This window comes from Microcaecilia unicolor, chromosome 12 (genome assembly GCF_901765095.1).
Source record: "Microcaecilia unicolor chromosome 12, aMicUni1.1, whole genome shotgun sequence".
Lineage (NCBI taxonomy): Eukaryota > Metazoa > Chordata > Amphibia > Gymnophiona > Siphonopidae > Microcaecilia > Microcaecilia unicolor.
In genome coordinates this window covers 45,255,591-45,278,936 of record NC_044042.1, presented here as the reverse complement: position 1 = coordinate 45,278,936, position 23,346 = coordinate 45,255,591, and the positions used below count along the sequence as shown (strand labels likewise).

At 43.2% G+C, this 23,346-nt stretch overlaps 1 protein-coding gene across 5 annotated transcripts in view; it reads left to right on the top strand.

Annotated features, from left to right (window-relative positions):
* The window catches only part of CADM1 (cell adhesion molecule 1), a 748,407-nt gene extending 726,034 nt beyond the window's left edge, over window positions 1-22,373 (top strand). For 4 of the 5 annotated variants that reach the window (XM_030221998.1, XM_030221997.1, XM_030221996.1 and 1 more), the window contains 2 exons: window positions 8,975-9,100; window positions 13,205-14,583. In XM_030221998.1, the coding sequence (XP_030077858.1) occupies window positions 8,975-9,100; window positions 13,205-13,401 (323 nt within the window). In that variant the 3' untranslated portion in view covers window positions 13,402-14,583. Of the gene's footprint in view, window positions 1-8,974; window positions 9,101-13,204; window positions 14,584-22,362 lie in introns of those variants that run through there. The other variant, XR_003944063.1, reaches the window with a different exon arrangement.
* The last annotated feature ends 973 nt before the right edge of the window (window positions 22,374-23,346 follow it).

The window sequence follows — 23,346 nt, the reverse complement described above, 5'->3', positions numbered from 1 at the left end:
TCCTGGTTGCAGCCAGCTAACTAGTTCCAGCGACCCATCTGGGGCATGACTGATAGCACAATCCACCCCTGTGAAATGTAAGAGCCCAAATTCTTAGGAACTAGGGTTATAAAAACTTCTTAATAGCTTTTGAAAACGTACCCCTCCCTCCAGATAATCAACTGGTCTTCGGCATTGAATATCCTTTTTTCATTTTGAGCCAGCTAACATATAACCAGTTAAATTACTATTCAGCCCTTGACCGCATAAGCCAAGCTAATTAAAAATAGGACTGCTATTTATGCAGCCCGATTTAAGCAGTTTATTTATGCTATGAGGTATGAGGGGCTGAATATCAACACTTGACTCCATCCCTGGAATGCCCACAAGTTTGCTGCTTTTGAATTCGGCGTAAACTGGTCCATTTTCAGCAAAGATAACCAGTTAAGTGCCACTGAAAATGACTGGAACAAGCAATGCAACTGTGGCAGCTGTTTCTGGTCAGTTAAACTGTTTTGAATGTTGGCTTGTGTGGGAGTAACCTGGCGGTAATCAGCCATCGCCAAATGCTGCCCAGTTACCTCAGTGGGTGGCGGTAGAGGGGTCCCTGATGCATGGCCACACATAAAGAGTTTTTTTTACTGCATGACCATGTTTGTCTGGGGGCTTTTTACCCGCTGTGGTAAAAGGGGCCCTGGCGTGTGGGAAAAATGGCCCCCACCGCTGACACAGGGCCCTTTTTCCTGCAGCTTGGTAAAAAGACCCCTTTTATTTCCATCTGCTCTTTGGCATGCAAACTTTTTTAGGGTTAATTTACAAGTCTTTTCAAGACTATGCTGGTAAATGAAAAACTGCTCTTTAACTCTGCCCCCAGGAATGCATATCAGGCAGCTAGTTTAATATAGTACAATATATAACTTAGATTGTGAGCCCATTAGGGACAGTGCAAAGTACCTGTAATAGAAATTGTAAACCACATAGTTGCCACAGGGATCACTTGCGGTATTTCAAGTACAGAAAATAAATAAATAAAATGAAAGCCATTTTCACAGGTAAAGCCAGCCCTATTTTACCCACAGAAATGCTTTTGAAAATTACCCTCGCTGATTAAGTGAACCAGAATTTGTTTCAGATTTAACCCCTAAACATTTGTACAGGCTAACACTGACATTTATCTCTCTCTCTCTTTACTTCTGTCCTCTATTCTGTCTTATCCCTCCTCCCCTTCTGCTCTCTCCTCCTCCCATCTGGTAAACAGAAGAAATAGTGTAAAGGATGCTTTAAAATTATTATATTTCATTTGAGCTGCTTTTAATTAAAATGTGTTTTATGGGAGCCCTCAGTGGCAAGTTATTTACCCACAGCCCTTTGGTTTCTTTACTTCGAGGTAGAGATAGAGCTAACACTATGAATTGAAGCCACTAGCCCCCTCCCACCTCCAAAAGCTTGATATCAGACAGCCTGAGCACCTATTACCTCTATATTATTGTGCATCAATAAACGTTAAACAAGTAGGGGCTGCAGAAGTCAGTCTGTCCTGCTCTTCCAAAGAGGGGAGGGGGTGGAGGAGGAAGAGGCGTTTATCTTTCCGGAAAACTGACTCAAATTTGCTCTCTTTTGGTCTGATGGGTTCAGTGTATATCTTTCTCCGACTTGGTGACTGCTTGGAGACAGATTTATAGACCCAGCAGCTCCTCGTAGTGAAAGATTTAAAATGGTAAATCCTTCAAACATGACTTCACAAATCATGTAAAAGTTAAAAGATTTTTTTTTTTTTTTACCATTTCTGTTGCTACTGTGCTTAAATTGTAAGGTTGGCCTTTGTAAATCATTTTAATGGAAGTGTCGGATTTGACTCAATAAAATAATTTTTAAAATAGAAAGAGTTACCAATTGTTCCCATTCAATTTGTAAAATATTAATGTATTAAAAGAATAATTTTTAAATGCTGTTTTTTTAAAACTAGGTTTTAAATCATTGTTATCACTAACATCTCAGCAGAAGGCGTTTAATGAATCTGCTATCTTTCATTAACATTATTTACAGTGCTTTCTATTTATTTCACTCTAGCAGTTACTTACACGGGGGGGGGGGGGGGGGCTGTCTTACAGATTTCAGATCCTTGGACAACACATGGCCGATATTACTGTTCAGACTTACAGTGGACAAATATTGCATGCCCCTTCCATACCAGACAGCTGTGGCTTGCAGGGTATTGTCTGTGGGCATCTCTGTTCGTATCTGTGTTCCTACCCAAAAGTGCAGTGTTCCCCAAGGAGGTTTGATGACAGAAGACGGATCCACCCAATTTTCCCAAGGAGGTTTTAATTCTCCCCAATCCAGCCCCCCCCCCCCCCACCACCACCATCTTGGTACACCCAAAACAATGAACTGTAGAGCGACAAGCTCTGCCTTCTGGCTTCAGCCCACATAATGGGCCAGATAGGCTTATGTCGTCTCCTGTTATCAAACCTCCTTAGTGCTCCCCCATTATCATACCAAGACGTCTATCTGGATGTACTATAGGAAATCATTTGGAAAATAAATAGCAAAAGAAAAGCAGCAAGTATCATCATCTCAGTGATTATTCTGTCCTACGAGATTCGGTACCTATCTTTCTGGCTATAGCTTTTCCTTGCACACCCTGTAGAAACCATGTGTTAAAGATCTCTGGGGCACTTTTACTAAACCACATTTAGCACTAATACACACATAGGGCTAGATTCTATACACAGCATTGAAAAATTCCTGCTTAAATGTATTCTATAAGCCACGCCTAAAATTCATGTGGTTTATAGAATTAACGCTTAAGCGGAGAGGTCATTCATAAATTTAGGCGCCACCATTTTCACCAATGAAAATGTGTTAATGCCCACACCTAAATTTATGCACGGAGGACCATTATTCTGTAATTATACACGTAACTCAAAACTATGTCCTCCCCAAAATGCCCATGACCCTCCCAATCCCGTGCCCCCTTTTTTGGACCTTGCATAAATTTTAAGCTTGGATCCTACACCTAAATTTACACACATTAATCCCAATTAAATCTAATTGGTGCCAATAATTGCTTGTTTTAAATTGCACATGCAAATTGGCAATATACCTAAATTTGCATGCACAATTTTTGGCAACCTTTATAGAATCATGGGGTTAACATGGGGAAAAAAAAGGCTATTTGTAAAATGTGCTAAAGCATTTTGTGGTAATTTGCTTGTTGGCGTGCACTAATCACGTGCTATTAATAGTTTTTATGTAACAAAAGAGAGGGAACAAAGTACAAACTAAAGTCCAAACAAAAAAAACAGCACCACGGGCCTTTAAAAATGGAACACAGTTCTTTAATGAATGAGCCTTGACAAAAAGACCCGACACGGGCCGTGTTTCGGTGACTAGCACCTGCGTCAGGGGTCACAGTGATGACGTGGAAAACTTGGGGAATAACTCGAATATATTCCTCTACAATATATTATTCCTTACCCCACGTCTCATGTAGTAAAAGCTACAAAGCACCAAGGCACTTTCACTTTCTGTATCAAAATGGATACAGAAAGCGAAAGTGCCTTGGTGCTTTGTAGCTTTTACTACATGAGACGTGGGGTAAGGAATAATATATTGTAGAGGAATATATTCGAGTTATTCCCCAAGTTTTCCACGTCATCACTGTGACCCCTGACGCAGGTGCTAGTCACCGAAACACGGCCCGTGTCGGGTCTTTTTGTCAAGGCTCATTCATTAAAGAACTGTGTTCCATTTTTAAAGGCCCGTGGTGCTGTTTTTTTTTTTTTTGTTTGGATTAATAGTTTTTAGACATTTTTGGGGAGGGTGCGTATCATGAATGGGTATTAGGCTTGGAAGTGTTATCCAGTTAGAGCCTTCGCATTAATGCATGCTAGCTGGATAACCCTGACTTAACACAGGAGTACTTAGTGCCTGCTAAAGAGGAGGGATAAATGCTCCCACATTAATATTTTTCCAGGTCTCACGTACTAATGGGAAAATTAGCATGGAAGTTGCAAAAAGTAAAAAAAAAAAAAAGACACCCTATTTTAGGGGCGGACTAGAAATGGGCTGAGCGCAGGAGAAAGTCCCATGATAAAACGCACAAAGCTCATTTCTCAGTGCATCTTTAGTAAAAGGGCCCCTAAGGTTTCCTAAATTGCCCATAGTGGGACGGATTCTGTATTGGGTAAGGTGAGTAGTGCGTGTTAAATTGTATGTGCGGCCAATTTATGCGTGCTACTCAATTGAATAATGAGCTAATTGGTGATGATCAGCTGATAACCAGTTATCACTAATTAGCAATAATTGGAATTTATGTGCGCTCTTTGTAGGTGTATTCTAAAAAGAGATGCGTGTAAATTCCAATGCACATAGCTGAAAAGGGGGGCACAGCCGTGCGAGGATTGTGGGTGTGTTTGGGGCATCACTCAAATTTTGCACACATTGTTATAGAATTTGGGGGAACGCTTTTACATTTAGGTACGGGAATTTACGCCAAGTTTTCAGTGGCGCAAATGGCAGCGCCTAAATGTAGGTATGTTCCCCAGTCCCATGCGCTATTCTATACACCGTGCCAACCTTCAATATTCAATGGCGCTAGGCGTGTTAATTGGACTTGTCTAGATTTCAGATGCCATTTACAGAATCTGGCACTATGCAGTGGCAATTGTAGGGAGTAAATGAGAGGCAAAGACACAGTATAAATCAGGTGCAGATTTCTGTGCTTAAATCTCTGTTTTGGAGCTAATTGGTATCGCGGGAGCCTTAGTACACACCCACTATTAGGGAGCCTTTAAAGGGTGATGTTATTACCGGGTACATGCTAGGCAATGGCAGCCCTGTCATTAGGCCACCTGAGGCAGGGGGCACTCTTCTGAGGCGGCATCTCCCCACTTCCATTCCTTCCTCAACCCTCTTCCTTGAACTTACTTTTCTTGTTTTTTAAAAGGCAGTGGCGACAGAGGCAGCAGCAATTCGCATGGGCTGCTCTTCCCCTGGTCCCAGCCCCTTGTCTCTACTACGGCCTGCCTCCGAGGTAACAGGAAGTTACTTCAGAGAGGTGGGCCACAGTAGAGAGAAGGGGCCGGGACTGGCGGCAGGGCAGCCTATAGGATTTGCTGCTGCTGCTGTCACATCCACCTTTTAAAAAACAGAAAAAGAAAAGGTAAGTTCGAGGAAAGGGGTTGGGGAAGGAATGGAAGGAGGGAGATATCAGATTGTGGAGAAGGAGCAGTGGTGGCAGCTCATTCCTCACCTCAGGCGGCAGATTGTCTTGGGCTGCCCCTGATGCTGGGAGCCTATTCCTTAAAGGAAAGTGGGCCCATATTTTTTAGTATAGAATTCTAATGTAACCGGGTATATGTGCATGTATGTGCTTAGGCATGAGCTGGTGTATTATTGCCTAAGTGCTGCAGATACCCGTGTAGCTTACTGCATTTTGTAAGTTAAGTTTGAGTCCCACTCATGCTCCACCCCATGTATGTTCTCCTTGCAAATATACATTTTGAGGCCCTTTTACCAAATAGCAGTAAAAAGTGGCCTTAAGCGGGTCATTCCCTTGTGTTAAGGCCTTTTTTTCTGCTGAGGTAAAATGGCCAATTTTTCTTTTTTCCTTATTAGTGGCCACATTCTAATTTTGCCAGTAGTGCATGAGCCCCTATTGCTACCCATTATATAAGCAGTATGGGCTCGCACATTAACTATGTGCTAATCAGTGCGCGGCAATGTAACTGCACTAACTGATTAGCACAGAGCATGCCCACTTTCCACTCCCAGACCTGCCTCCAGTGCCAAAATAACTTTTTTAGTGCGGGGGTAGCATGCCTACATCCCCAAATTATTGCAGGATACCTCGGTATACCACGCGGTAAACCATTTTATGCTTCAGTAAGCATGCATTAGTACTAGGGTTACCATATTTGCCCTAAGGAAAAAGAGGACATAAGCCCCACCCCTGTCACTTTGACCCTCCCCCAAAGAAAGCCAGATTCTCTCTCTCTCCCTGCATGTATATCCCCTCCCCAATTTTCCAGCCTCCCTCCACCGACATGACTCCATTCATTCATAACCCCTCCCCTCCCCTCCCCTCCTCTCCTTTACCCTATTGTAGTGCCTCTTTCCTGCCTGGCATGGCTGCAGACTGTCTTTCTCCTGACACCAATTCAAAATGGCTGCTGAGAGTTCAAGCAGTGACCTTGCAAGACTTCTGCAGAACTCTCATGAGGCTGCCGCTTGAACTCTCAGCAGCCATTTTGAATTGGTGCCGGGAGCAAGACAGTTTGCAGCCGTGCCAGGCAGGAAAGAGGGAGTTCTTCCCTGCCCCAAAAAGGTCACTAGACCACCAGGGCACTACAATAAGGTAAAGGAGGGGAGGATAGGACACCCTGAGGTCCGCCTGTCCATCCACCCGCCAGCCTGCCTGTTAGTCTGCAAATCCAGACAAACGGGCAGGCTGGCAAAACCCACCCGGATGCCCAGCCATGTCCTCAAAAAGAGGACATGTCTGGGTAAACCAGACATATGGTAACCCTACTTAGTACTTACTGCCCCTGTGTAAGTTATAGACAGGAATAGCACTTGGGCCATTAGTCTAAACATTTATTCATGTAATAGGGTGTAATTGTTATTAGAATTTCCCCCTCCCTATTTTGGTTCTTCCTTCCCTTGATTTAAATCAGAAAACGTAATCTGGTGAGACTGGGCAGATCAGCTACAGGGAGTTACTTGCATGTATTACTGTTTGTTTGTTTGTTTGTTTTTTGCTGGGCCATTAAAACAGGGTGTGAGCGTACTTTCTTTTAAACTGTGGGCTACATGGGTTGCTCTGACCTGCACCTAAGTTTAAAGGAAGTGACCCCTCTCAGAGGTCCAGCTGAAGACAGAGAATCTGAAAACTACTGTTGAATGGGAGGATTCCCTTCACCCCAAGCATAAAGCTGGAATCTCTACCCCCACCTCCCATTCCTCATTGCCACTGCAGCAAAATCCACTTATGCATCCCCCTCTGTAGTAAAGGAGCATCAAGATATGGAAAAAGAGTTGAATCTTATCAGTGCAGTGTGGGACCAACAATGGAACATGAAGAATCCAGGAAACAAGCACCCAGTATCACCTACCCTCCCCCTCCCCCCCCCCCCCCCAAAAAAAAAAAAAAATCTCATTAGTCTAAGCAGGACTACAGAGCTGTGAGGCAGGTTGACCTGGTAGCCAAAGATAGCAGCTAACTTCACTAGGAGACATCAAGGAATGCAATAGAATTTGGGAAGGGATTATTGTGGACTAGTTAAAAAGGCCCGTTTCTGTCACAAATGAAACGGGCGCTAGCAAGGTTTTCCTCGGAGTGTATGTGAGAGTGACTGTGTGTGAGAGAGAGAGTGAATGTGCAAGTGTGTGTGAGAGAGAGAATGAGTCTGGGTGCAAGTGTGTCTGTGAGAGAGAGAGTGGTGTGTGAGAATGAGAGTGTGTGCAAGTGCGTATGTGAGACACAGTGTGAGAGAGAGAGTATGTGTGAGACACAGATATAGTGTGTGCTAGAGAGAGAGTGTGTGAGACACAGACTCTCTGTGAGACTGAGTGTATGAGACCAAGAGAGTGTGGTGAGTGACTGTGTGACACATAGAGAGTGTATGTGATACAGTGTGAGACATAGAGTGTGTGAGAGACAGTGTGTGAGAGTGAGAGAGAGAAAGACATTGACTGTGAGAGAGAGAGTGTGTGTGGGACAGAGATGCCCCCTCCCTCCCTCCCTCCCTCCCTCCCTCTGGTGTCAGCCCCCCCCCCCCCCCCTCTCTCTGGTGTGTGAGTGTTACTGTGCAGGACGCTGAGCTCTGGCTGTGCTTCAAGGAACTGACCAATCCTATTTAATAGAATGCACCTCCAACATTCTGAAGCCGAGAAACCTCATGTGGTTGGTCACTTCTGCTTGTGACGAACCCGGAAGTATATGATGTCAATTCAGATGATGGATACAGAGAGCAGGAATGCCTCAGCCATGCAGTCAGCTTCAGAATGTTGGAGGTGCGTTTTATTATACAGGATTTCTGTGCTTCTGCCATAAAGAGTACTTCTGCTCTGTTTGTTGGCCATGTTTTAGCTGCTTCTCTGTTTACTATATTTTTTGATATTCATGAGCTCCCAAGACCGTTTTTATTTTGAGTTTGTTTGCCTTTACTGTTTTGAGTTTAATTTACTTGAAGGGATTACAGCAAGCAGTTTGGGAAGCCTGCTGGCCTACAATTTTGAGGGTTGGTAGGTTGGAGCAGGAACTACTCCACAGGAGCACCTTCCTCCCCACCACCATATACCCCTTGTATACTCATTCCATAATATTCCCCCATGGTGCTGTTCCTTCTCTGTTCATTGAGCTGCCAGCAGCTGAAAGTTAGTAGCAGAGAACAAGGTCTCTAACCCCCGACAAGACAAATGAAGGCTGTCCATTTTCTCCCCCTCCTTGTTGACTCCAGGCTCAGCTGTTCCTGAATAGCTGATATTTTTTCCTATCACCATGAGTTTGACTGGCTTTGACATAATAAGAAAATAAGTAGGACCAGCTGCTCTGAGATAACTGATCTGAGTCATCAAGAAGCAGGCAAATTATGGCATTGCAGGCCAAAGGTAGGAATTTCAGGTGTGGTCTAGGCCCCTGGGCTGTGGCTTACTTACTTTAAGAGTAGCATGTGGGCTATTGGTATTGCATAAGAGAAAATCCTGATCTGTAAGCCCAGCATTGTGTCTCCATCAATCACTGCTCGTACTTGGACTGAAAGCCCTTTGAAAGAAAGGAAATACAACTATGCAGTGTACCTCATGCACCGATGGTTAAACAAAATTATTACTGTTTTTATTTTTTGAATAGATGGAAGGCTAATAGTAGTGTTGCCCTGTGTCCCTCTCTTTAAAACATCAGTCACTTACTGCATAGACACTAGTCAGCAGAGTATACAGTCAGGCCAAGAATGATTTCACAGTTCACAATACTGCCCTCTCCTGACAGATTCTCAAGCCGGAGAAGAGGTTCCCAGCGTGGACCATGCTGTGATCGGTGGCGTAGTTGCTGTGGTGGTGTTTGCCATGCTGTGCCTGCTTATCATTTTAGGCCGATACTTTGCAAGACATAAAGGTAAGTGTTGCATTAAAGTCATCTGGGAGGGTATTTGAAAGCTCAAACATTCATCATGACTGTTGCATTTAAAGTCATCACTTGGTGTCTGAAGACCAGGGGCATAGCCAGATTCCCAGTTTTGGGTGGACCTGAGAATCCCGCTCCCTGCTCAGCATCTCTCCGTCCCCTCCCCCAAGGCAATCAGGGGTCTTTTACCTCCACTCCCCCCCCCCCCCACCCCCTGTACCTTTTAAGTCCTTTAGTTCTTCGCTGGCACTGAGGAATGACTCGTACCTGTTGCTCTTGCAGCCCCTGAGCCTTTCCCCTGACACAACTTCCTGGTCCCACCAGTGGCATAGCCAAGGGTGGCTGGGGTGGGCCCAGGCCCACCCACTTTAGGTTCAGGCCCACCAAGTAGCAGCACACCTATAATGTGGCTGGCAGGGACCCCAAGCCCCACCAGCCAAAACTCCCAACAACTGTTTGATGCCGGTGAAAATCTGCTATTTAAAGGTATATGGGGGAGAGGGGATGTTTGAAAGACCATATGGCATGCAGGCGAGAGAAGGAGAAATCAAATCACTTGTAGGACAAGGCGGAGTTCTGCCAACCCACCTTGGGTCCAGGCCACCCAAACTTGGGTGTCTGGCTACGCCCCTGGTCCCACGAGCAGGAACAAGTTGTGAGCGGGTGGGTATGAGTGCTGCTTGCTGCCAGCGAACAGCTAAAAAGTTTAAAAGGAGGAAGGGAGAGATGAGAGACACCAGAACACCTGTGGGGGAGGGGAGGGAGAGGTGCTGGCAATCTTCATCTGGTAGGGCTTGGGATCCATGCTATCCGTATCACAGCTGTGCTGCTACTGGGAGGGCCTAAGCCCATGCCACTGCTGAAGACACTCTTGTGCTCACACCTTTTTTCAGTAGTAACTCAAGGTGAGTTACATTCAGGTACATTAGGTATTTCTCTGTCCCTGGAGGATTCAGTCTAACTTTGTAGATGAAGCAGTGGAAGGTTTAAATAACTTGCCCAAGATCAGAGGGAGTAACAGTGGGATTTGAAACTGGGACACCCTGGATGTCAAGACCGTGCTGTAACTCACTAGGCTATTCCTCCACTTAGCTGCTGATGGCAACAACTTTTCCCAGTGGGCATGTGGGTTTCATGCACCTAGCGCACATAAGTGATGCTTTAATTAGCACTTGTGTGCAAGTGAGCTAAGCACTGTTCTGTAAGTGCTGTCGTGGGTAGCTGCACGGGGGTGTACACATGAGTGCATCATGGGTGTCTGTCCTTATGCCCACACCTATAGAATACTATAAGTTGTGCACACTGCATGGTGTACTTACGCATGCCAGCTTGCAACAGCCATAGACCTGCATAAATAGGTGCACCTAAATGTTGCCACATTGATGCTGACTTACACTAGTGTTTTAGACTAGAATCTTGCCAGCAAGATGCTGTTTTAGAACTGACTCAACATTTGCGGCATCAAGTTATAGAATTGCACCCTTAGATTGTCACTGCTTTGAGCTACCTGTGAAACCATAGTAAATGTTACTAGATAAAGACCCGCACGATCCTTCCAGTCTGCCCAACGAGGTGGCCAGAGTTGAATCTGGCACTCTGCACAGGTTCCACTTTATGATTAAACACTGGTATACTTAATCTATGTTGCTCCCTGCCAATTTGGGGGCACAGACCATAGTAGTCTGCTCATACTGGTCCTACTTGTAATCAAAAACCCACTCCAGCCTTGATTGTTTTTGCCTTTTACTGGCCCAGAGTGTGCTTGGTATTGTTCTTACTGCCCAAGTTCTGAAGCTTTTGTCATTTAAGGTCATTTATGAGGTCATTTAAGTTTTGCTTTAATTTATTTATTTTGATTTGTGCACACCTTTTTCACTAGTGGCTCAAAGTGAGTTACATTCAGGTACATTGGATATTTCTCTGTCCCAGGAGGGCTCACAATCTAGGTTTGTACCTGAGACAATAAAGGGTTAAGTGACTTGCCCAACATCACAAGGAGCAGCAGCAGGATTTGAACCGGCCACCTCTGGATGTCAAGACCAGTGTTGTAACCACTAGGCCATGCCATCCTTTTTCTATTACTGTTCCTCTGTGTTTATCCAAGCATTCATGCCCGGGAGGGCATTCAAGGCATCCACCACCCTTTCTGTGAAAAAGTATTTCTTAATGCAAAAATAGGATGCTGCCACAATGATTAGAAACAAATGCTATTCTACCCACCTGAAGTGGCCAAATCTGATTGGGCAGTTGCTATTTGTGTTATTGGAGGAAAAAGCCTCTGTATTCCCAATTCAGAACATAATAACATCTGTTAGACCGGGTGGAATCTTCATTGCTGAAAAAACCTCCAGGTGAAACTTTAATTAGCAAATAATCACATCAAAAAAATGAACACTATCTTAGTGCCGCAGGTGCAGTATGGTTTCACTCTTGTACGCCTGACAGGGTCCCGTTTTGCGTCACAGGCTTTATCAAGGAACAACCTTGTACTGCAATGTGAAATCCTGTAAACAAAAAAGCAAATTAGCCCCTACAAAATGCCACTCTCATATGCTCTGGTTCAGGTTGCACTCGTGTGTCCAACCTACTTGTCGTTCTATGCTGTTTCTCTTCACAAACCGGTATTGACTAGAAAATGGGTCTTAAATCTACTGCCCAATGATGTCACTGCTGTGCTATTGGTTGACATATTTAAGGGAACCCGAAGTTGAGTTGATAAAGGGCCCGCCTTACAGAAAAGTGGCCCATTGGATCGTGGTGTTTAAACCATTGGGTTCCAAAGATTTCAATCTGAAGATCCACCGTTGTTCAGCTTGGAGGAGGTATTTAGCGCTATTGCCCCCTCTTACATTAGGTGTGACCTGATCAATTGCGAAACAATGGAATTCTGTGTAGCTCATTGCAACATTGTGTAAAACATGACTTCACAGAATTCCATTGTTTCGCAATTGATCAGGTCACACCTAATGTAAGAGGGGGGCAATAGAGCTAAATACCTCCTCCAAGCTGAACAACGGTGGCATTCAGATTGAAATCTTTGGAACCCAATGGTTTAAACACCACGATCCAATGGGCCACTTTCTGTAAGGTTGGCCCTTTATCAACTCAACTTTGGGTTCCCTTTAAATATGTCAACCAATAGCACAGCAGTGGCATCATTTGGCGGTAGATTTAAGACGTCATTTTCTAGTCAGTACCGGTTTGTTAGAGAAAACAGCATAGAACGACAAGTAGTTGGACACACGAGTGCAAACCAGAACCAGAGCATACGGAGTGGCATTTTGTAGGGGCTAATTTGCATTTTTTGTTTACAGGATTTCACATTGCAGTACAAGGTTGTTCCCTTGATAAGCCTGTGACGGCGAAACGGGACCCTGTCAGGCGTACAAGAGTGAAGCCATACTGCACCTGCGGCACTAAGATAAGTGTTCATTTTTTTGATGTGATTATTTGCTAATTAAAGTTCACCTGGAGGTTTTTTCAGCCGATGACGATTCCACCCCAGTCTAACAGACGTTATTATGTTCTGAATCGGGAATACAGAGGCTTTTTCCTCCAATAACACAAATAGCAACTGCCCAATCATATTTGGCCACTTCAGGTGGTAAAAAGTATTTCTTGACATTACTCCTAAGTCTCCCACCCTGCAACTCATGGCCTACTGCTTCCCTGTTTCTGAAAAAAATTAATTTGTAGATTAAAACCTTATAAGTATTTAAACATCTGTATCATATTCCCCTCCTCCCCCATCTGTCCATTCCTCTAAGGAACGGTTGTCCAACCTCAGCAGGTCGGGTTTTCAGGATTTTCCCAATGAGTATGCATGAGATCTATTTACATAGAAGGAGTTTCATGCAAATAGATTTCATGCATATTCATTGGGGAAATCCTAAAATCCGAACTGGATGTCAGCCCCTCGAAGACTGAGTTTGGACAATCCTGCAGGGTATACATATTGAAGTCTTCAGTTCTCTTCTGTTGTGAAAAAAGCATGAGCTAATTCCACGGAACCAGGTTTTTAAGAGTGCATCCCTATAGTCCTGTCATCTCTTCCCCCCCTGTGGGATATCTGATCTCCCTCTTCCTTGCTTTCAGGTACATACTTTACACATGAAGCCAAAGGAGCAGATGATGCGGCAGATGCCGACACAGCTATCATCAACGCCGAAGGAGGACAAAGTAATTCAGAGGAGAAGAAAGAATACTTTTATCTAAACACGCCTTGGGTTCCAACGAGGTGTCCAACTGCGGACAGTTACTGGCCCCCAGCCCCACCCCCATTTAGAGGATAAAGAGACAGTTTGATTGGATCCTGCGAACCATCCTTTTTCTTGTATATTTTTTTATTTCTTAGAAATGGGTGGATAGAGGCATGAGATCAGGAGGCTCTGCTATAGTATGTGAGTGTTTAAAAAAAGTTTAAAACAAGTTCTTGGTAAAAGTGCACTCTGCTGTTTGACACCTCATTTTTTAATTATTATTTTTCAAGAGGTTTTTTTTTTTTTGTACTAAGTCAGACTTGGATTTGTCTTAGTTATGCTGTTTTTCAGAAAATCCTGTGCCTTTCATTATTTTATGTATTACGTTTTTAAAAAATATTTTATTGTGTTTTTCTTTTCTCCTGTTAGATTTGACCCAATTGTGTTATTACTATTGCATGCTCAGACCCTAAAGCTTCACTTTCCCCTCCTCTGTCCTCACTGCGTCTCACCTTGGTTGATTTCAAACACCACCCTACCCTGAAGAGAAGAATCAAAAGGGATCTTTAGTTGAAGGCATGTGATGCATTCACATCAGCTTGTCATCTTCTTCTTATAAGAAACATAACTGTTTGGGTCAATGACTAAAAACACTCATATGAATGCCCAGAAATAGCAAAGCCTTGAAAACAGCACAGACAGTGCCTTTGAAAACTTGCTCTTCTGTGCTGTTCCTCCAAATAAATACCAGTAATGCTGGTAATTCATTTCTTGCAGACTTTGGGCTGCCTTGGCTCTGACACGCTGTATAAGTTTGATAGCCAGAGAAGCTGCTTTGGCAGGATCAGGGTGATGGGAAGGAGGTGTTCTCAATTTTCCAGAGGGGAGAAGGGATGGGACATGGAAAAGAGAGGGCTGCGACCTTTGCCCATCATTTTTCCTAACAAGTCCATTAACCTCCCCTGGTCTGTCTATCTTTACCTTCAATTTGTTTTAAAATAAGGAGAATTCCAATAGAGTGCAACTCAAAATCCAAATGTTTCATTCCTTGTGCTTAGTTAGAAAGGCGTAGGATTGTGGCCTGCTTGTACTGTATATACAGAAGCTTTGTCATGGCGAGTTTTCCGTGGAAACATGTGTATTTTCACTCCTCTCAAGTTGCCACCTTCTCTTTCTCCTCCCATCCTTTCCTAGTTTGACTTCACAAAGAGAGGCAGGAACTATTTCTAGATTACTCTCAGTGCTGGGCCCTCTGAAAAGGTTAAAGGTTGTGCTGTGGGGGGGGGAGCTTGATGGGTTGGTTTGAGGGTGTGCGGGGGTCAGGGGGTTGATTTACTGTGCTTAATCAAAATTCAGATATAAGAGGTTTTCCAATGCTTTTATCTTTTTTAAGAACAAGCCTTAGCCTCTCTCTTCAGCCTTAAGAAGCCACTGCCAACAAACAAGCTCGTTGGATGATAACAGAGCTACAACCATGAATTTATAGCAGATCTTGCAGGTCATCTTCGAGGGTGACACATTTGTTTTCACGCTCTTTCTTGTTTTTCTCATCTCCATAAGCTTTTGTAATATCATCCCTGACAATGTACTCCAATGTGGACATTTTCCTTTTCCTTTTAATCTAGCAGTGTCCACCAACCCCCACCCCCTGTGGTTTCCTGCTCAGATGGTACCAGGTCTTCGTGAACTTTCTTTTTTAACACCCCATTGATTGTTGCTCGTTTTCTATCCTACTTTGCTTTTAATCTAGTCACTATAGTGAGAGTCCAGGACAGAGGCCCATGCACCAGGACTGTTTCCAGAACCTTTGCACATGCAGGCCCCTAAAGCAGCACTGGGTGTTGCCATTGCACAATAACTGACTCCCTCCTTCAGGGTCTCTGAATACTGCTTCCACAGTATCCCCAGTCATGGCCAATCCAGGTGAGTGTAAGACCTGAGCTGGAAATCAAACCCAGATCCCCCCCTCATGGCAATGTGCATCACTGCCACTAGGCAGCCTTCATATTGATGTGTGAACTCTGTTTGTGAGGAAAGGCAAAAATCATTTGAAAATGGGACAGGTCTGGTTTCAGTGATGAACATTTGCCATGCTGCCAGGATGTTTGTCCTTATTGATCTGAGTGTGGTCTTGTCTGTCCGCTGGGATGTGGCAGGAGGGGGTCACAGGTAGAGTCTCTCCCTGGCATAACTATATGCTAAGCTTTTGTCTGCTGTGTCACTGAAGTGTGTATGTAAATTCTAGCACACTGTTATAGGATAGATCTGGGAACCATTTCTCCATCAATGATTGTACCCTTTTAGGAGACAAAAATAAGGATTTAACCGCATTATATTAACTACTTGTATGTTAAAGGAATCCCAGTATAAGCTCACACCAAGCAACGCTACTAACAGTCTGACGTGAATGGCAATGTACTGATTCTTATAGCCACTGGCCCCATTCTCTTACTTTTGTATTTGTCAGAATTAGTAGAAAAAAGAAATCATTGCTGAGGATCTAGTTTAAGTGTTACAGCCAATGCCTGTCTTTCTGGAGTGCCCTTGCTCCAGGCTGCGAAGGTGAGGAAAGAGGTCCAGGGATACTGCAGGTGCACTGAACCTAGAGATTGAGAGGAGACCAAAAAAGCAAGAACACTTTGTTTTATTTTAATTTTTCATTCTGAAGGGAGAGATTATGAAAACTTTCCCATTTATTTGATTGCAGGAGCCACTGCTGCTGAAGGTACACACAGGCTCACCCACTGCCGTCTGTATTGCTGTCACTCAGGTCAGCGGCAAAAGGATTGGGTTAGATTTTTGCCTTTAGCAGTGAGGGTCTGATTCAGACCTTTTTGCACTGAATTGAAAAGTGGTTCAGTAGTAAAATCGTAATGACCAAGGTCAACCTTTTCCAACAATGGAATGTTTGGGACAGTGTCCCTTTCTCATAGAAGGATTGAATTTCATCAGGATACCAGAAGTGGTTTTCCATTACCCAGGGATCTTTGTGTTTGCGTTCTGTGCTTATTCTTTTACTTTGGAAATGTGTCCTATGTTTCGATGTAGAAATCTCATTTATGTGTTGTAGTTTGTATGGTGTCCCCTTAAATCCTCTTGATTAGAGTCAGACTAGTGGGATTGTGAAAGGGGAAGTTTCTCTCTCTCTCTCTCTCTCTCCCCTGCTCCCTCCCTTCCCATGTTTTTTTTTTCTGTTTTTTAATTTCACTCTGATATTGTTTTCTTTATTTGTATTGAGTGTGGGGGGTTTTTTCAACTGGAAAAATGTACTTGTTCCAAACTTCTTCTGGTGTAAAGTGAAATGTGAATTAAAAGGATCTGCAGGGTAGCAATCCATATGCGCAAGCTGGTGTGTTTGTTTTTTGTGTGAGGTTTTTTTTTTTTTCAATTTTAATTATGTGTTACACAGTGAGTGATTCCGGAGTTTTCAAAGCTGCCATGTTTAATATTGTTCGATTTTGTGCTTTGTACACGGAGGAGTAAGATTGGGCTTATTTCACATTCTTTAGACACGCTACACAGGCCAGTGCTGGAAACTGCTTAACTGTTTGAAATGTAAAAATTATTGAAAAAAAGCAAAACAAACAAAGAAAAAAAACCCCAACAATAATAAAACCACTTGATCATCACCCAATCCATGGGCACCAATCAGTACAGCTTATATTTTCCAGTGATTTGGGGGACTTAATTTTAAGGCAGACTATCCAGTACAGCCAAGGTCACAAACCTCTACCATACGTTATGTGAGATGTTTATTTGAAGGGCACAGTGGTAGCTTTGAAAGGTCACTCTCTTGCTCCTCTTCAGTGTGAGGTCCTTACCCCCACTGCCAGAGTCTTTTTTGTAGGGTCATATAAACTGGCCCTGGAAGCATATAACATCCTTATAGTGATTTCGCAGCAAAATGTTATAACAAAGTCACAGCTAAGCTGTGCCATTGCCTTACATTTCCTCATCTTTACTGTTAAAGTTGCTGCAGAATATAGGTCGCTTATGTATAACTGCTCTATTTACTGGTCAGAACACCTTTTGATAATTGTGCTGTCACTGCTCAGGGAAAATGGATTCTGAGGGGCCAATATTCAACGTGATTTAACAGACCAGAAACGGCTTCTGGCCAGTTAAATCACCTGTTCAGAGCTAGCTCTTCATTTTCAGTGGCACTTAGTCGGTTAGTGGCGCTAGATGTCCAGTTAGCGCCCAACTTAAAACCAGCTATTTTGGGGGCATTCCGAGGGCAGAGTCAGCACTTAGCCTGTTGAGTGCCGATATTCAGTACTTAACCAGCCAAGGTAACGTATAAAAGTCAGTCCTATCGAATGCGGTGCCCATAGCCGGTTAAGTGCTGGATATCGCACTTAGGGTCGACCCCTTTTACTAAGCTCAGAGGAAAAGGACCCTGCGGTAGTGGCGGGGGCCATTTTCCTACATGCCAGGGCCCTTTTTACCACGTGGGTGAAATACTCGCCCAAATAATGGGTACACTCGGTAAGATAACTCTTACCGCATGGCTGGGGAGCATTACCACCACTCGGCAGTAACCGGAGCAGCTCATGGCGATGCCCAATTATTGCCAGGTTAGCACCATGCTACCAAAAAACTTTTTTCCAGCACACCGGAACTGGCGCACCCTCAAGCTGGAACTACCCGCTGACAGCTGCGTTGGGCCAGCGGGTAGTTCCAGGATAGCATGCAGTAAGCCTGTGTTGGGCTTATCGCCGCTTTGTAAAAGGGCCCCTTAACAGCAATGCATTAGCCGACTTTGCAAACCCGGAACTTCAGTGTTGTAGCCTGGACATGGCCCAGTATTTGTCACAGCACCGGCAGTGTTGGCAAAATGCTGAGCACCATGTCTGAATATTGACCCTCAAGTCTTGGGATGTGGCATTTCTGGTAGCTGATGCATCCAGTGATGTCGATTATAACTGTTTTGTTGTCTGATGACTGTGGTGCCCTAGGGAGAAACACATCCTAACCTTATTTGCTCAGTTTCTCTGTGCAAGTAATTGATACGTTTAAACAGAAAAAAAAAACTGGGCAGAGATGAGGTAGAAGACACAGGGCAACTATATATATGGGGAAATGTACTTTGATCATGCAGGATCTTTAATTACAGTAGTCAATTCTGACACTGAACTGTTGACTAAAAAAAAAATACACAATAGCATGTAGTAAGCAATGTTAAGAAAAAAAGTTTTGGAAACAGCATTTATTTATTTATAGAAATAAGGCACTTTTCTGAGATGTCTGTTAGAAGGCACTAGGAAGTGGGCTTAGCACGTGGTAGCGTGATACTTTCCCACATGCTAAGCCCATTTCTAGTGTGGCTATGATAATAGGGCATTTTCAATGATTTTTTTTTTCAGGTCATTTGCTAGCATTTGCATTAGCATGTGTTTACCTGAAAAAAAAAAATAACAAGACTCTAAGGCTTACATTTTAAAGCCAGCGCTAACCAGGTTGCACAGACTAATGTGGAATCACTCTCTGGTTAATGCTTCCCCATCCCCAGTAAAAAGAATAAATTATAAAAAAAAATTAATAACATGCACTTAGTTGGTGCTAAATGGTTACTTACCATTAAATGCTTTAATGTATCTTCCGGTAAGCAATTCTCGCATGCTAAGCGCACATTAGGGCTTAATGCCATTTAGTAAACATAATCCTAGATGTCCTAGAGTTATACTCTTCAAGGGATGGCCATCTGTTCCAGCATACCCACCTGATCTGTAACTGTAAAACAGGATGTGCCTTTTCATGCCTTGTTGGTGCTGTGCTCCCAGTGTAGGCTAGTCAGCTGGGTCCATTTTTTCCCAGGTAAACGGGATCAGGTCATGGTTTTCCCCACATATACAAGGATGTAGAATGCATACAGTCAAGTAAAAACCAGAACTGGACCGGCCAGTGCAGGCAACAAAAATGGAGCCAGATGGTAACACATATCCAATGGAACACTGGACATGTGATACACATAGATCATTGTCAAGCTGTGCCAGAATGATTTACCAAAGCCACAAGAGTTCCACCAGCTCCTCTGTTAAATGCTAAATCATAGATACTTGGGTTTGCGCAGCCTGTCAAATGACCTTCTGCTATTAAGGTCCACACAAATTTAGGCCAGTTTAAAACTTCACAAGATGTCGCCATAGGCCATCAATTTACTGCAGACTGCGGTATTAAAACTGAAGAGAGCTGTGTTCTTTAATCAGGATTTTGTCAAGGACAATTAACAGGTAAATAGTGTTGGCCTTAATGGCTGGTAATGTTTTTCAAGTTAATCCTTGTATAGCTGTACAAACATGTGTGATCTGCAACTTCTGAATCCTCAAGATTATTGACAAAAGGTAAAGAATTCAGTCCATTGGATTTTTACCTTTTTTTTTTTTTTTCTTCAATTTCTTATTTGAATCGCTGCATTTTTGTTCTTCCTCCGGCTGCTCATCTTTCCATTTTCCTTAGATATTTACCCCCACTTTGCTCCCATTTTGTTTTTGTTTTTTGTTTTCCCACAAGTGTACCTGCAGGGGTGCCATCATAGTTTCTGATGTAACTTTGACTTACGATGTTGGAGATGTCTCAGGTTTTGTGTGTTCCTTGATTACCTGTCTCTCTTGTCTCAGGTAGATTGCAAAGGTTAGGGGCCCCTACGCAGGCATTGGAACAAACTAAATGAAGAATCCTCCTCCTTGATACACACACACAACCATGTGAAATATGGATATTTTGATTTTTTTTTTCAGTTTATAGTGTTTATGTATCCTAATGACATATATGGTGCACTGTTTGAAATGTATTGTTGACTATTACTTTGTAAATCTTTCATCATGTATGTCTTTTTGTTTTGCTTTGTTTTCAAGCAGAAAAAAGGGGGGAAAGAACAAACTTGTTTCCGAACAATTTAAGGATTCATGCAAAGGGTATGAAACCTACACCAAATAGGTTTGTTCTTTAATCATCCCCTCCCCCAGCTGTTCTTAATTTTCCTCTTGGTAGGCCAGTTGTTTTTAAAAGGTTATTATATACATGAACAATGTTGGCAGTGTAAAATACATCTTCATGTCGTTCCATTCACATTTTGTATTGGTGTCACCTGCTACCATTTTTTACAAAAAGAATTACTATAAAAAAAAATATCTGTCTTCTTAATAAAAAAAAAACATTAATTTTAAAGGCTTAAGTTCTGTTATGTGTGCAGCTAATAATAACCAAGAGCAGACAAGAGGTTTTTTTTTGTGTGTGGGAAGGGGGGGCAAGGGGGAGTTTGCTTAGTAGACTTTTGCTCTCCAAATATTATACATTACAGGGCTTCCACACCTGTTATTTTAAATAATAATCAAACCACGTGCACGCTCTGCAGTTTGTCAGGAAGTACAAAAAGCATTCGCTGATACACGCTCTGTTCCAATTAAATTTCTCCTTTCTTAATTTTGAACCTCTTCCCCTGTGATGATTCAGCAATTTCATCCTGCTCTTGGCAACTATCCTCCTGTATACACAGAGTGGCCAAGGTACACATTTCCAGGAGGGAGACGTTTTGGCCAGGCTTAATTTTAAGCTTACATTCCAAAGCAGTGTGGGATTTGTAGTCTCTTCTACCCATTGAAATCGGTGCTGCGGGTCTCATAATGCATCAAGATGAAGTTGTCAGAAATCCAGGACTGGCCTAAAATCTTCCTCCTGGAACTGGGAAGCTCTCTGTATACTCATCTACCTCATTCATGTGGTCATTGCAGTGACTGTTTTAGGATTGATTGGGGGGGGGGGGGGGGGGGGGGGAGAGAGAGCATGCTTAATGAAATCCTTAATGAAATCTGCAGTAATGGATCCTGAATTAAGCTACTACCAAGAACAGCGATTCCCTTTTCTCCTTATTCTCTTCCCTGGTGACTGTGAAAGCTCCTTCTGTGGTATCAGCTGCAGATGGAGTGGAGTAGCAGCCTAGTGTTTAGAGCACTGGGCCAAGAACCAGGGAAGCCAGAGTTCAGATCCTACAGATGGTCCTTGGGCAGGTCACTTAAGGGCCCTTGTAGTAAAATGCACATTAGCATAATGTGGAATTAGCATATTGTGGAATTCCCCACACGTTAACTGCAAATTTAGCACTTCCGTTTTTTAGGGCATATTTTTTTTGTTTTGTTTATGTAGTTCATGCACTAATATTGCCATTAATGTGTGAGCTCTGTAAAAACTTAACGTGAAAGCACTTACCAGTAAGTGCTCTCGCATTAACTCTGCGTAACCCATTAGTGAATGCTAATCATAACATGCTAGCTGGTTAGTTTCCACGCCCAATCTCTGCCCCCTGCAATGCCTCCTCCTGAAAATATTTGTAAAAATTATTACCACAGGTTTAGTGCACACAAACAGGCAAAATACCACAAAATGCTTTAACATGTTTGTGCGGTAGCATGTTCTCATGAGCTAAACCGATGCAATAAGGCTATAGTACCTTTAGCAAAAGGGTCCCTTAAAGCTCCATTGCTAGTACTAATGTTTTTAGCAAGGAATATTTTAATACAAGCTCCATTAAAGTCAATGAGACTTTTTTTAACTAATAAAGCAAATTACTACTACTACTACTACTATTTTAGCATTCCTATAGCGCTACAAGGCATACGCAGCGCTGCACAAACATAGACAGAAAGACAGTCCCTGCTCAAAGAGCTTACAGTCGTTGTAAATGAGGCCCTTGCCTCTGGGACAGAACACTACCTAGCATACTGACTGTATCTCCTCTTGCATTTGGAAATAGCATAATGACAATCTAAAAATGCAGTTGACCTAGGAGTGGAAGCCCCAGTTCTAGGATTGAATTTGAGACCTTCTGCACGGTGGTATAGAGCAGGGGTTCTCAACCAAATTCTCTGGGTGCACCCAGCCATTCAAGTTATTAGGAGATCCACAATGACTATGCATGAGATAGATTTGCATGCACTGCCTCGATGGTATGCATATTCATTGTGGATATCCAGAAAACCTAATGGTTGGGGTGTGTCTCAAGGACTGGCTTGAGAACCCCAGCATACCAGCCCTGCAATGGCAAAAGGAAGCAAGTATTTCACTAAAAATAGGCACTGATTCTTTTGCCATTGCAGGACAGTAGAGAGCACTGCCACCAAACCTTGCTGGACTCAACTTCATTTCAACCTGCTGGTAACAGATGCAGTTGGACGAACAAGAATGGGTACCCCACAGGAAAGACTGAGGAGACTAGATGTTCCAAGGAAATGACTTTGTTTGTCCAAAAGAACAGTTCCCACGGACACGACACAGACCATGTTTCGGCAATCCATGCCTGCATCAGGAATCCAAAAGGTTTGAAAGGATACAAGCCATAGCAAAAACACATGTAATAATGGCATAGGATCTTGATAAAATCAAATATGCTCAAGACAGTGTGCCTAGGAGACACGCTGTACATTGTCAATGGCCTAAGCCACTGTCTTGAGCATGATTTGTTTTTCAAGATCCTATTCCCTTTTACATGGTGTTTTTACTGCTGGTTGTATCCTTTCAGATCTTATGGACTCCGATGCAGGCATAGATTTCCAAAACACAGTCCATGTCAGGTTCCCTTGTTGCGTTGATGTCACAAAGGATAGCAGGACATGTTCCATGTGTGTGACATGTCATTTGCATTCTCTTTCTCAAAACGTGCCTGATCCCAGAGGAGTGCCTCCCATGACACTCTTATTCCAGCTGATTAATCCTAATAACACACTTTTCTTTAAGTTCGTAAATCAGGTTGAAATGCTGTATTTCCAACACAGATAACCCACAGTCCTGGAGAGCTACAGTCCAGTCTGGTGTTCAGGCTCTCCCTAATATTATATTTTGACAGCATGGAGGTAGCGCATGCAATCTCATGCATATTCATTATGGGGTAGCTTGACATCCCTGAACCTCTTTCTTGACACAAGGCTGCTGGCCAATGCAGGGATGACAGAGAGACATCAGTGGCATTCCTATTAAATCTTGTTTTCAGATGAGAAGAACGCTCCTGCAGAGATTTAGGACCTGTTTCATCTTCTTTTAATA